We start from the raw sequence: 13145 nt of genomic DNA, 5'->3' as shown, positions 1-13145 counted from the left end.
CGTCCTCCACACCTTAATATATTATGAGTGTTGGTATCGTAGCAGATACCTCGAGACTTGGTTAATTTATCTGGAAGATTTTCATATTCACTTCCATACGTCTCTTGTTGTGCACGTTTGATCCAGTAGAGGATAGGATTGGGAAACTTATGCCTGATTCCTATCTTAGCAAGAAAGTCAAACACATGTGCTGTCACTCTTAATAACTTACTCAAGTTAGAATAATTGTGAGGATTAATAGCTGAGATTTGATGAGGTTCTGGGTCTTTCATGGGAATAGTGATACTGGTCACTATGACTTGTGGTTTCTGTTTGGGCCACTGACCACTAACAAGCTATGAAGGTCCATTAAACCACATCGAAGACTTGATTAGCTGTTTTAATGTTAAACCTCTTGATAAGTAATCTGCAGGATTGTCCTTAGTGGGGACATGTCTGAATTTATATCCAGCAGATAATTCATGAATTTCCCTAACACGATTACTAATGCAGGGAGTTTTATTGTTGTTATTTCTTACCCCTTTTAAGACTGCCTCATTGTCTGATCACACTACGATTTCACCAAAGTGGATATTATTGAGTGTCTTGGTCAGGCAATGAGCCAATCGTACTCCCACCAGCAATGCAGTTAACTCCATTTGAGGTAAAGATCTCTTCTTGATTGAAGCAATTCTTGCTTTAGATGTGAGTAAAAATGATTGTGCACTATTGACTAAATAGGCTGCAGCACCATTTGCTTTGCCAGAGGCATCACAAAAGACGTGCAAATTTGTGGGGAAGTTTTGTCCTGAAGCATTACAAGGAAATTTCAAAACACCAAATTGATTGAAATCCGTTGTGAGTATCTGCCATTTATCTTGCAACTCAGTTGGCAACGGATCATCACATCCCATATGTTTCTGCCAGCATTCCTGCCTGAGGAGTTTGCCCCTTATTAAAATAGGGACTAAGTAAGCCCAAAGGGTCATATGGTTGACTGACATACGAGAGTAATTTTGTCATGGAAACGGTTGAATTATTGGTTTGTACTGACTTGACATTCATCTCGTCAGTACCTGTGTTCCATTCCACGACCAAAACCTTTAATTGATTAGGCACCTGATAACCCGGAAATTCTTTCTCGATTATCTGGTTTAATGATTTATTGTTTGAGGCCCATGATTGTAGTGGCATATTGGCTCCTAGTAACTCACGGTTAGCCTCATGGTAGATTTCTACCAATTTGGATTTGTCATTAGTAGTTCCCTGGAAATTATCGACATACAAGTTGTCACTGATCTCCGTTTTATAAGGGCTATTTGACTTCTTCAAATGTGTATCTAATGTGGCTTGAAGTAGAAACGGTGAAGAAGTCGCACCGAATAGCACAGAGGCAAACCGATAGGTTACGACATCACTGTCAGGATCCAGTGGGACCTTAATCCAGAGAAATTTGGTGTAATTACGATCCTCCTCTTGTAAGCCTACTCTAAGGAAAGCTTTACTGATATCAGCAGTATAAGCGAAAATACCAGTGCGGAATCGTAACAATATGTCATGTAGCCTTTGTGTCAGGCTAGGTCCCGTTTGGAGACATTCATTCAAGGACAGGCTGTTTGCCTTACACTTTGGCACTACAGTTGAAGACGATACGTATTGGTGTTGTCAATGAATCTTTCACCACAGCGTGATGGGGTAATTAGTGACCTGTTTTTCGGTCATCATTATCAACAACTTCGATAAATTTACTGTTGAGTTGTTGTTGAATTAATTGATGATACATGTTCAATTTATCTGGCTGTTTCTTCAGCCGTATTAATTGAGACTGTAATTGAGAGGCTGCCATGAAATAATTAACTGGAAGTTGTGGCTGATTCAACTTCTATGGCAGTCTCACCCAGTATTGTTTGTCTTTATAGACAACTGTGTCCAGATATTGCTGGTAAGTCCACGTATCATCAGGGCTTGGTTTATCAGGGACAATACCTAAAGTGTCTAAATCCCACAGACGATATACAGGTGGATCAGACTCATTATCTTCAGATATTTCTCTGAAATGTAAGGGTGACTGTTCCAAGCCTAGTCATGCACTATTGAAGGCGATGAGTCACAATAACGTGGCTGAAGTATGTTGACCAGACCACACACTAGAAATTGAAGGGACGACGACGTTTCGGTCCGTCCTGGACCATTCTCAAGTCGATAGTGACAGGTCACTCAAGTCACAATCGACTTGAGAATGGTCCAGGACGGACCGAAACGTCGTCGTCCCTTCAATTTCTAGTGTGTGGTCTGGTCATCAAAAATGCACTATTGAAGCCTAGTCATAGTCATAACACTATTGAATTGTTAGTTTGTTGGTTGGTTGACGCTATTTTTTTGTTGGAAAAGCACCGGTCCAGTAAGCAATTTGCCTCCAGCAGATGACAACAAATTCATTCCATGTTGTCTGGTGCATCCTGTTATAAATTTATAATAATAGTCAGTGCCTATTAGGATACCAACATCTGTGAGGCAGTCAGAATTTATTTTGTGATATGCTAGCCTCATGCGGTTATGTTTGAGATATCTCACAGTGCGAGCTAGTCCTGTGACCTGCAGGTCTGAAGGAAGTTTATCTACTACTACCGCTTGTATTGGACTAGTGGAAGATCCAAGCCTCACTAACACCTTGACTACTTGGTATTCACAAGGTCCACTCTTAGTCAAGAACCCAGAAATATTCAGTCTCACACTTTTGGCAGGTTTTAATTTTAACTGCTCGACTAATTGTTGTGTGATGAAGGTTTTCTGTGATCCTTGATCAAAGAGACCTCTAGTGTTAACTCTAGACTTCCTATCAATTAGTTTGAGTTGAGCCGTAGGCAGAGTAGTATTATTGCCTGACTCAGTAGCAAGTACATTTATTTCTTGGTGTACCTTGCAGTATTGTACTGTGGTAGAATTCATAGAATCCTCCCTAGGTGTCACAGATTGTGAGGAAGTTTTCCTACATAAGGCATAATGATGTACACCTTTGTTGCATCTACTGCACAACCGTAGATGCACTACACATTTACTGGGATCATGAGAACCCATGCACTTGGTGCACCTGTGTAATTCTTGTAGCCGTTTAATCCTGGTATTAAAGTTAGGATAAAGATTGCATTTGTAGGTGACATGTTCTTGTTCACAGAACAGACACTTTCTCTCAATAGCTGAGTTTGTCCTCTTAGTAAACACATCAGTTGCAGCATCAGAGGGAGATACAGAATAAATACCTACCCTACCACTCCTTTTCCCAGTGGATGGAGCAGTCTTAGGTTTGAATTTATTGGATTTATTCAAAGTCGATTTGGGTTTGACTGAGTTGTCAAGGTTAGGTTGTTTAAACTCAGGTTTAATTTTATCATGAGTTTTCAACCTGTTGACCGTTATTTTCAGTCTCTTGAATATTTGCTCGAGTGTGAAACTCGGTTTTATAGTGTGAGCAGATTTCTGCTAAAATATTTTGAGATAATTTCCTCTGTAAAAGTAACTTAATTGACCATTTTGAGGCTGGTACATAAACTTTAGTACCTAAGGCCTTCACTAGAGACTCTACTTCTAGCCTGAAGCTTTGAAGTGAGTCTGGTCGGTTACTTGGTGCATTCAGATCCAGTAACTGGTAATAAGGGTTAGCTATACTCAACTCCTTGTTGCATAAGTTCAACTTTAGTAGTTTTATAGCTTCCTCATAATTGCTCTCAGTGAGAGCTAGGTTATTTATGACCTTTTTAGCCTCCCCTTTGAGAAGACTAATCAGGTAAGAGAATTTAGAAACTCTGTCAAGAGAAGATTTGTTATGTATATGAACTTCAAAAGAAGTCCAAAATGTGTCCCAATTTTCTTCATCCAGCCCTGCAAATGTAGGTAAGTCGAACCTCAGGTAATTGATTACTGGATTGAGACATAGTATTATTTGCATTGGATTTATATTGTTTTACTATATTGGATAGTACATCATGTTTATCTTGAGTCTCATCTTCATACTAGGAATTTTCTGCTAGAATTTGATCTATTTCATCAGGATCAGTTGCAGTTGCATTCAGTAGGTTGAGATAAGACTGGATTGTAGATCTGACTTGATCAAATTTGAGATCAGCTACTCTCAATGATGTTTCTAATTGATAGTAATCAATGGGAGTGGCTTTAGACAAAGTATCAGACTTATTAATCAGTCTGGTTAAATGACCTTTAAGGCCAATAAAGGTTCTCCTTAACTGTTCAGGAGTAGCCATGGTTGCTTTCAGTCCAAGTTTCATAAGGACTTGAATAAGTATTACTAATGAAGCTGGGGTACTTGCTCATTAGTCGACAAATAATATTGAAAATAGCCTAAATTAATCTGGCTAAATTACACTCTGCCTCACTCGAGGTTAAATGTACCTACCTAACAATAAGTAGCTAAGGATTTTGAGCAGTGCTTGAATGTCACCATTAACTTTCTTCTGGCTAGCTCTTCTTTATTACCATTAAATGTAATAGTGATCATTCAGCAGCACTCAAAATTCATACACACAAATAATGGATACACAAATTAATTAATATGCATATACTCTAATCAGAGTTACTATAAAGTTTGAATCCCACCCTTGGTAGGATCAGCACAAGAATGAATAATGTATGCACTACTGACTAGTCTAAGACTAGTTGAAAGAATATCTACCTAAGAAACTACTAAATTATTTAGTCTGAATTTGTGCAAAACTCAGCACAATCACAGCCTAAATTCCTACCTAATAAAGGTTGGCATAAATTAATTTATGGTGCAATAATGTGAATATATAGTTGTGCTGTGTTTTGGGTTTTTTAGATTTTATAGTTTATATAAATGTGCACTTGCACACACACGCGAAAATACAAATATGTACAGTTAATTTTGGCTTGCTAGCCGCAGCCTTTTATGGTGGTTGATTGTGTTGACCAACTTGTCAACTACATGTGACCTAGCCTCACCTGACAGGTGTACACCATCTCTTGCCAGGTTTTGCCTGTATGGTCTGGCTGTAAATTGAATGTAAGTGGCATCCAATCGTACTCTCTTCCTTAGCCGAAAGTTTATATATTTGTCAGCCCTTTGGTAATATTCTGGACTCACTCCCCAACGATTATTATTGCTTAGTTGGAGAGGTTCCACCAACGTGAACACTACTGAACTGCTAACAAGTAGTATTAAGCTAAACAATTAGTATTAAGCTTGTCATTTAAGTTTATCATGCCCGAAACGCTTTGCGTAATAGTGGCTTTAGGCATTGTATGTACTAGCTCTACCTATAAGTCAAACAATCCTTGTAAATATTTATTGTATGTATGTACCTTACCTAAATAAAATTGTATTGTATTGTATTGTAAGTTTAAATGAGGAAATTATTGTTTTAAGGTGATTAATTACTTCAGTGGGGTGTTTAGTAGGATGGATGTCATTACCACCTAAATAAATAATAATTAGATGGTGAGGCCACTCTAACGCAGGTGTTAATGTGGAGTTATTATAGAAATTGTGAGCTGTTGCTCCTGGTGACCTGAAAATTCTTACCTCAGTTTGAGGTATAAGTCTGAGTGTTGTGGGTAATTAACTGTGTCCCACTAGTGCTACTTTATACATGAGGTATAAGCAGCAAATAAATTGGTGTGTATTAGGCTGACCTATGTGGTACACTGCCGGTAGCCACAATTAATAAAATGTGGTTAGCCTAGATTACAACACACAGTAATTAGTTATGATTATGGTATTAATTGTAATACATCCGGTTTGAAGGACCATATTTTTTGTGTTGGGAAGAAAGCTTACTCTCTATTAATTGAGTGATATTTAATTAATAGATTAATTTGAATTAATCGAAGGACCACCCTATTTTGACTGAAAAGGGAAACAGATAAAGTTAAATGATAAGGACTGAAACACCAGTGCCTATGGATAAGAAACTATTAAAGATTATTCTTTAAACTTCAATGGGCTGTATAATATTAATGATCGAGAATAAACTTTCCATCCTTCACAAAATTGGGGGTTAATACCAGAAGTAATCTACTCCCAGTACGCTTCATCGAGGCTGGTTCTTCCTCGAATAAAAATTTAGTAAATTCTACTAAATACTATATTAAGAAACATTAGATAAATTGATTAATTGTAAAAAGATTATAGGTTGATTAACCAAGAAATTATTCTCATTTGACTTTTATGAGGCTAACATATTACGTTAGATATCTCAAATCAAATAAACTAAATGTCTTCGACTGATAATCGATTCTAGAATTTTCTCAATCAAAAAAATAATAGAAAAGGGTTCAGCTGCTTAGCTGTAATTGTGAATAGAGAGGTATAGGTGCAATGGCGTCGTCTGCTACTTGCTGCAACTCGTGAGCTCGAGCATGGCGTGGGAACATGAAGACCACGACCGCTTACAACACAAGTTGAAATTTCAACTGAATATACTAATTGTTTACACCTAATATCTAGTATCCTCACTATGCCATAGAAGGAATGAAATTAATTCCTTATAGACGTACTTATTGTTTAGGGAGGTCGCGTGGTATAACGATGGACAGTGCACAGTAAAAAGATATATGTAGAGATCTCAAGATATAACTAATACTAGGGCACTTAACCTGCTGTTTGTCCACCAATGCAATCACAGATTGCTACTGGAGCAATTGCACGCTCCTAGGCTGATTAACTGCAAGGGCCTAACGTAGAATTGATGTAAATTCGACTCTCCTGGAATGCACGATGTGATTGTTGGCGTCGCTTGATCAGCCAGTGGCTAACGCAAGAATGGCGTCTTTCCGCCTTCATCCCTCAACTCGTCTCTCGCATTCACAACAGAAATTAATAATCATGGATAATTCTTTTCCATGTAATTACTGATGTAATGCCTTAATGAGAGCCGGGTTGCAATTATAGGGAATTAAATAATATCAAATTCTCGTTAAATGGTGTTAATCGAGAAATGGAGATAATTTTATTTCCTCCATTGCATTCGTACCTAACAGATTAAACTGTTACTTGATAATAATCTCAGTTAATAACTCTCTGTTTTGGATTTTTGGGAGCTATATTATCCGTAGTTAATTATTGTATGGAATACTGATAATTTTAGAGAACCACATTCAATTCTCTAACATATTAGGAATAAATATGTTTAAATGGACATTATCTGACGCAATCCTTCCTCTCGATTTTGTGAGAATATTAGCAATATGCTCAGATAAAGAAATATTAATTTATGTTAACACTACCGTTAGTGGAATTAATAACTACTTTAATTAGTTATACAATAATGATGTATTATAATACAATGGTAATGAGTCAGTGTTGGAAATTTCCAACACTGGTGGGCATGGGAAGGCATTCACGATGTTGGTTTCCTTCAAGGCGTTCTGTTTGTTGTTTTGGAAGTTTTTCATGAGTAGGTTGGCTGTTTTTTTTGTTTTCTTAGTAAATTGTCAATTGTATTTTCTGACTTTTGTCTGTACGGATAACTATCCTATTAATAATATCTTTCAGGACCCTTTCCGCGATCTTGTGAACCGTCGAAAAGAAGTTCCTGTAAACCAGTCTAATAGAGGGTACAAGTGTTGTGCTAGTTGACTATTCAGAGGCTGCATGGCGTTTCACCTTTCTTTTTATGACGTCTTCAACATAAGCGTTAGAGAAGCCATTGTTGACTAGGACCTGCCTTACCCTACAGAGTTCTTCATCGACTTGCTTCCATCCTGAGCTGTGACTGAGAGCCCGGTCGACGTAAGTGTTGACAACACTCCTCTTGTACCTGTCTGGGCAGTCTCTATTGGCAGTGAGGCCCATTCCTATGTTTGTTTCCTTAGTGTAGACTGCAGTGTGCAAGCCTTAGTTCCTTTCCGTGACTGTTACAATTAAAGGGCAGCTTCCCATCATTCTCCATCTCGTAAGTGAAACTTAACACAAAATTCTGCTCGAATGCCTCCTTCAGCTGCTGCAGACGTCTGACATAAAGTACCTGCATAAAAATATCGTCAGCATATCTGCAGTATATGGCGGGTTTCAAGTCCATGTCAACTATGACCCTCTGCTCGATGGTACCCATGTAGAAGTTGGCAAACAGGACACCTAGGGAAGAACCCATGGCGACCCCATCTACTTGCTTATACATGTGCCCATCTGGACTCAAAAAGAAGAGTGTGTCTTAAGTGCAGGCTTGGAGTAGCTTTCTTAGTAATTTTTCTGGAATGTCAAGAGGAGTACAAGCTGGATCACGATACACTCTGTCCACTATCATCCCAATTGTTTCATCCAAAGGTACATTGGTAAACAGACTCCCCACTGCTGTGGGGCGTGCTGGGAATTAAAAAAAATTGGTAGGCGCTCATTGGAGGCCTGAGGCCTATATCTCGTACCCAAGTGATCATATGCTAGATTTGATTCCTACAATGTACCTACGATCGCCTAATGGCACTCTGCACAGCCACGATCCAGCAATTTAAGGCGCCCTGCACAATGTCAGTGGTTAATAGTCGGGTGAGGAGCGTATTTAGATGGTCCACGTAACAAAATGCAACCTTAGGGAGCCCTGGAGTTTAGTCCCACTCACAAAGCTCTGGTGTATCGTCCCACTCAGTGAGCCCTGGTGTGTAGTCCCAGTCAGTGAGCCCTGATGTGTAGTCCCACTCAGTGAGCCCTGATGTGTAGTCCCACTCAGTGAGCCCTTGTGTGTAGTCCCACTCAGTGAGACCTAGTGTGTAGTCCCACTCAGTGAGCCCTGGTGTGTAGTCCCACTCAGTGAGCCCTTGTGTGTAATCACACCCAGTGAGCCCTGGTGTGTAACCCCACTCAGTGAGCCCTGGTGTGTAATCCCACTCAGTGAGCCCTGGTGTGTAGTCCCACTTAGTGACCCCTGGTGTGTAGTCCCACTCAGTGAGCCCTGGTGTGTAGTCCCACTCAGTGAGCCCTGATGTGTAGTCCCACTCAGTAAGCCCTGGCATGTATTCCCACTCAGTGAGCCCTGGTGTTTAGTCCCACTCACAAAGCTCTGGTGTGTAGTCCCACTCAGTGAGCCCTGGTGTGTAGTCCCACTCAGTGAGCCCTGATGTGTAGTCCCACTCAGTGAGCCCTGATGTGTAGTCCCACTCAGTGAGCCCTGATGTTTAGTCCCATTCAGTGAGCCCTGATGTGTAGTCCCATTAAGTGAGCCCTAGTGTGTAGTCCCACTCAGTGAGCCCTGGTGTGTAATCCCACAAAGTGAGCCCTGGTGTGTAGTCCCACTCAGTGAGCCCTGATGTGTAGTCCCACTCAGTGAGCCCTGGTGTGTAATCCCACAAAGTGAGCCCTGGTGTGTAATCCCACTCAGTGAGCCCTGATGTTTAGTCCCATTCAGTGAGCCTTGATGTGCAATCACACTCAGTGAGCCCTGGTGTGTAATCCCACAAAGTGAGCCCTGGTGTGTAATCCCACTCAGTGAACCCTAATGTGTAGTCCCACTCAGTGAGTCCTGGTGTGTAGTCCCACTCAGTGAGCCCTGGTGTGTAGTCCCACTCAGTGAGCCCTGATGTGCAATCACACTCAGTGAGCCCCGGTGTGTAATCCCACAAAGTGAGCCCTGGTGTGTAATCCTACAAAGTGAGCCCTGGTGTGTAATCCCACTCAGTGAGCCCTGATGTGTAGTCCCACTCACTGAGTCCTGGTGTGTAATCCCACTCAGTGAGCCCAGGTGTGTAGTCCCACTCAGTGAGCCATGGTGCATAATCCCACTCAGTGATCCCTGGTGTGTAATCCCACTCAGTGAGCCCTGGTATGTAATCCCACTTAGAGAGCCCTGGTGTGTATTCCCACTTAGTGAGCCCTGGTGTGTAGTCCCACTTAGTGAGCCCTGGTGTGTATTTCCACTTAGTGAGCCCTGGTGTGTAGTCCCACTCAGGGAGCCCCTGAGGAGTAACCCACTCAGGGAGCCTTGATGAGAAGGCTCATATGAAAGATTTATCCACATTTATCAATCATTTCACATAAAATTAATGGAACGCTGTAGATGGACAGTGAACTTTATCCGTCTTATGATCACGTAAAGGTGATCAACAATAACAGACTTGGAACAATATCTCAGGGTTGTGGTACTGCATATACTGATTATTATCTACTCCTGAAAATGTATTCTGTAATGGCTATTGGGTGTGTTGGGAATACAATTTAAGTTTTCTCACCTGGCTTGGTGATCCGGATAAATTCATCCATGGCTTGAACAGGCATATGGCTATGAAGCAGGCTACCAGTGGTCACCACCACATCATATGTGTCTGGCATCAACACACAAGATAAACATTACCATCGGCAACATTATCAACACATGATGTCATTACATGATATGCACTGAGCTCGTGAAAATAAATAAATAAATAAATATATATATATATATATATATATATATATATATATATATATATATATATATATATATATATATATATATATATATATATATATATATATATATATATATATATATATATATATATATATATATATAAGATTTTATAAAGAAAAGAAAATAATCGAATAGATGATGCTTAAATAACATATCATATTTAATGTAAATATATTAATTATATACAATTTTTCAGACACCTTACAATATATAAATTGACATTTCTACCCTTGACAAAGAAGTCAAAACATTGTTATTATTCTCAACTGTCAAATTATTACATTTTCGTCAAGTAACATTTTTTACACTCAAGTTTATTTTGCAGTAGGATGTATTTGAGGATGGAAGGATGTATTTTGGTATACAACCCGTTCTCGCTCAAGACAGCACATATATGACTAAATGCTTATAGTCCCTATTTTGTTAATTTTTATTGTACCTATGTTGTATATTCCCAGTTATATTTTTTTCCAGGCACTAACTCTTCCTTACGTACCAATTTACGTCCCATAGTACCCGTCTATCGCCGCAGACAGCAGAATAGTTGTGATTGGTTCACTTTTAATAAAAATATTATTTTTCCAGTCCGACATGTGTTGTGAAATTTACCTACTCTTGTCCATGCTATTAGAATATTATGGATCAGCTATATCCTGTTGATGGCTCATAGTTTTGGCTTGAGAAATGTTGGTTGTTCTCAGTAAATAATAATAAGCACTATTAATTATTACATATAATAATGGTGCTATGCCAATCAACATAATATACAATAGTGAGTGCTTTAAAAATCTCCATAGAATGGAATGTAGGAACACCTATAAAAAACGAAGTTACTTTGAAAGAAATATGGATTATACTACTGCAAACAGGATGGATATAGGATGTATGTAAGTATTGGTATGGCGTCAACTACCAACTGTAGGATGGATATGGGGTCCATTACCACCTGTTGGGTGAGTAAGGGGTCCATACCACCTGTAGGATGGTTTGGATCCACAACTGGCCATAGGATGTTTATGAGGTCCACTTCCACCTTCAGGATAGGAATGGGGTCCACTACCAACTGTGGGACTTTCGTCAAGCACCAAATATCCAGAACAAGAGTTTCAGTTTCATTTGTTTGGATACCATCACTCATAGGAGGCGTATTAGCCTTTCACAGATGTGCGTAAGGCAGCTAAAATTGCAAGTGATAAGCCTGAAATTAAGTGGGATATTGGCATTCAAATCTCTGCTGAAAAGCCGCAATATTTTAGGAAATTGGGGGATGACAGAATAGCAGTTACTGAGACTCAAAGGCCAGAAAGCACGAGTGTAAATGGCTATGACATATTTAGAAGCGAGAATTTTATATACGGCCAGCATAAAATATCCACTAGACAGTGTGTCATTGTAATTGCCACAATTAGGCTGAGATATCGATATCTATGGCAGGTGGCTGCAGGTAATACAGGCTTTACACTGGTTTAACATGCTGTGGTTTGTAATATTCTCATCTCTGTCAGTGATGTATAAGGCAAAAAGGGTTGGGCCCAAAATACGGCCGTCTTAACACTATTATTATGGACCCCTGGACAAACAAGTGTGCTGGGGCCCCTACGACAACCACTCACGGGAATAAAAAGTAAATGATCGATAATATTAAAACCTATATATTTAATTGGTACTTATCAAAACTGGTGATAAAACCTTAACAACATACTGTGGAGAAGCAACTAATCAACATGATAAACGTTTCAACAATACACAAGGCTTGAAAAAGACAATAATACTCAGTAAGGTACACATTAGATGGCACATTATGAAACATTTACATCCCACTCAAAACATTACGTTTCATTTCTGTTGATAGGGTTATTTACCTGGAAATATTTATCGTAAATTTTTATTATTTAGTCCCACAACAGGATGTAGGGGTGAATTATATAAGTGTGGATGCATGTCTTATGCTTGTGGAGCCCCTATGCTCGTGGGGCCCCTATGCTCGTGGGGCCCCTATGATCGTGGGGCCCCTATGCTCGTGGGGCCCCTATGATCGTGGGGCCCCTATGATCGTGGGGCCCCAGGCAAGTGCCCATCGGGTCCATCCGGTAAGATGGTTCTGCCTTAAAATAGACCCCTGTCGTATCCCACTTACCACAATTTTCCAGTCAGATTCATTTCCAGCTAGCACCACTCTTTGTCATCCACCGGATTGGTATCAGGTCCACAAACGCTCACAGGATGGGTATTTGGTCCACTGCCACCCACAAGATGGGTTTAGGGACCACTATCATCCACAGGATGGGTATGGGGTCCAGTACCACCCAGAGGGTGGGTTTGGGGACCACTATCATCCTCATAACGGGTATGTGGATGGTGTACTACCACCCACTGGATGGGTATATGGTCCACTACTGCCCACAGGATGAGTACGACGTCCACTATACCGCCAACAGCATGGGTTAAGGGATCGCTATCATCCCCAGGATGAGTATGGGGTCCACTACCGCCGACAGGATGGATTTGGGGACAACTATCATCCACAGGATGGGTATGGGGTCCACTAATACCTACTGGATGGATTTATGGTCAACTACTGCCCACAGGATGAGTATGGCGTCCGTTACCGCCAGCAGAATGGGTGTGAGGTTCACTACCTCCCACTGGATGGGTATGGGGTCAACTACCGCCCACAAGTTCCGTGTGGGATCCACAACCGCTCACAGGGTGGGTATCGGAGCCACTTCCATCCACAGGATGGGTATATGC

General features: G+C 40.3%; 1 protein-coding gene across 4 annotated transcripts in view; it reads right to left on the bottom strand.

The window, feature by feature from the left end:
* LOC123751325 (methyltransferase-like protein 27) overlaps nucleotides 1-13145 on the bottom strand; it is a 233598-nt gene that overhangs the window by 68422 nt on the left and 152031 nt on the right. For 3 of the 4 annotated variants that reach the window (XM_069305541.1, XM_069305540.1, XM_069305543.1), the window contains exon 5: nucleotides 10174-10266. The exons of the other annotated variant lie outside the window; for it this stretch is intronic. In XM_069305541.1, coding sequence (XP_069161642.1) covers nucleotides 10174-10266 — 93 coding nt within the window. The remainder of the gene's footprint in view (nucleotides 1-10173; nucleotides 10267-13145) is intronic. 4 annotated transcript variants of the gene reach the window in all.

Source organism: Procambarus clarkii, chromosome 55, assembly GCF_040958095.1.
Source record: "Procambarus clarkii isolate CNS0578487 chromosome 55, FALCON_Pclarkii_2.0, whole genome shotgun sequence".
NCBI classification, from domain to species: Eukaryota; Metazoa; Arthropoda; class Malacostraca; order Decapoda; family Cambaridae; genus Procambarus; species Procambarus clarkii.
This window is presented reverse-complemented; position numbering and strand designations above follow the sequence as displayed.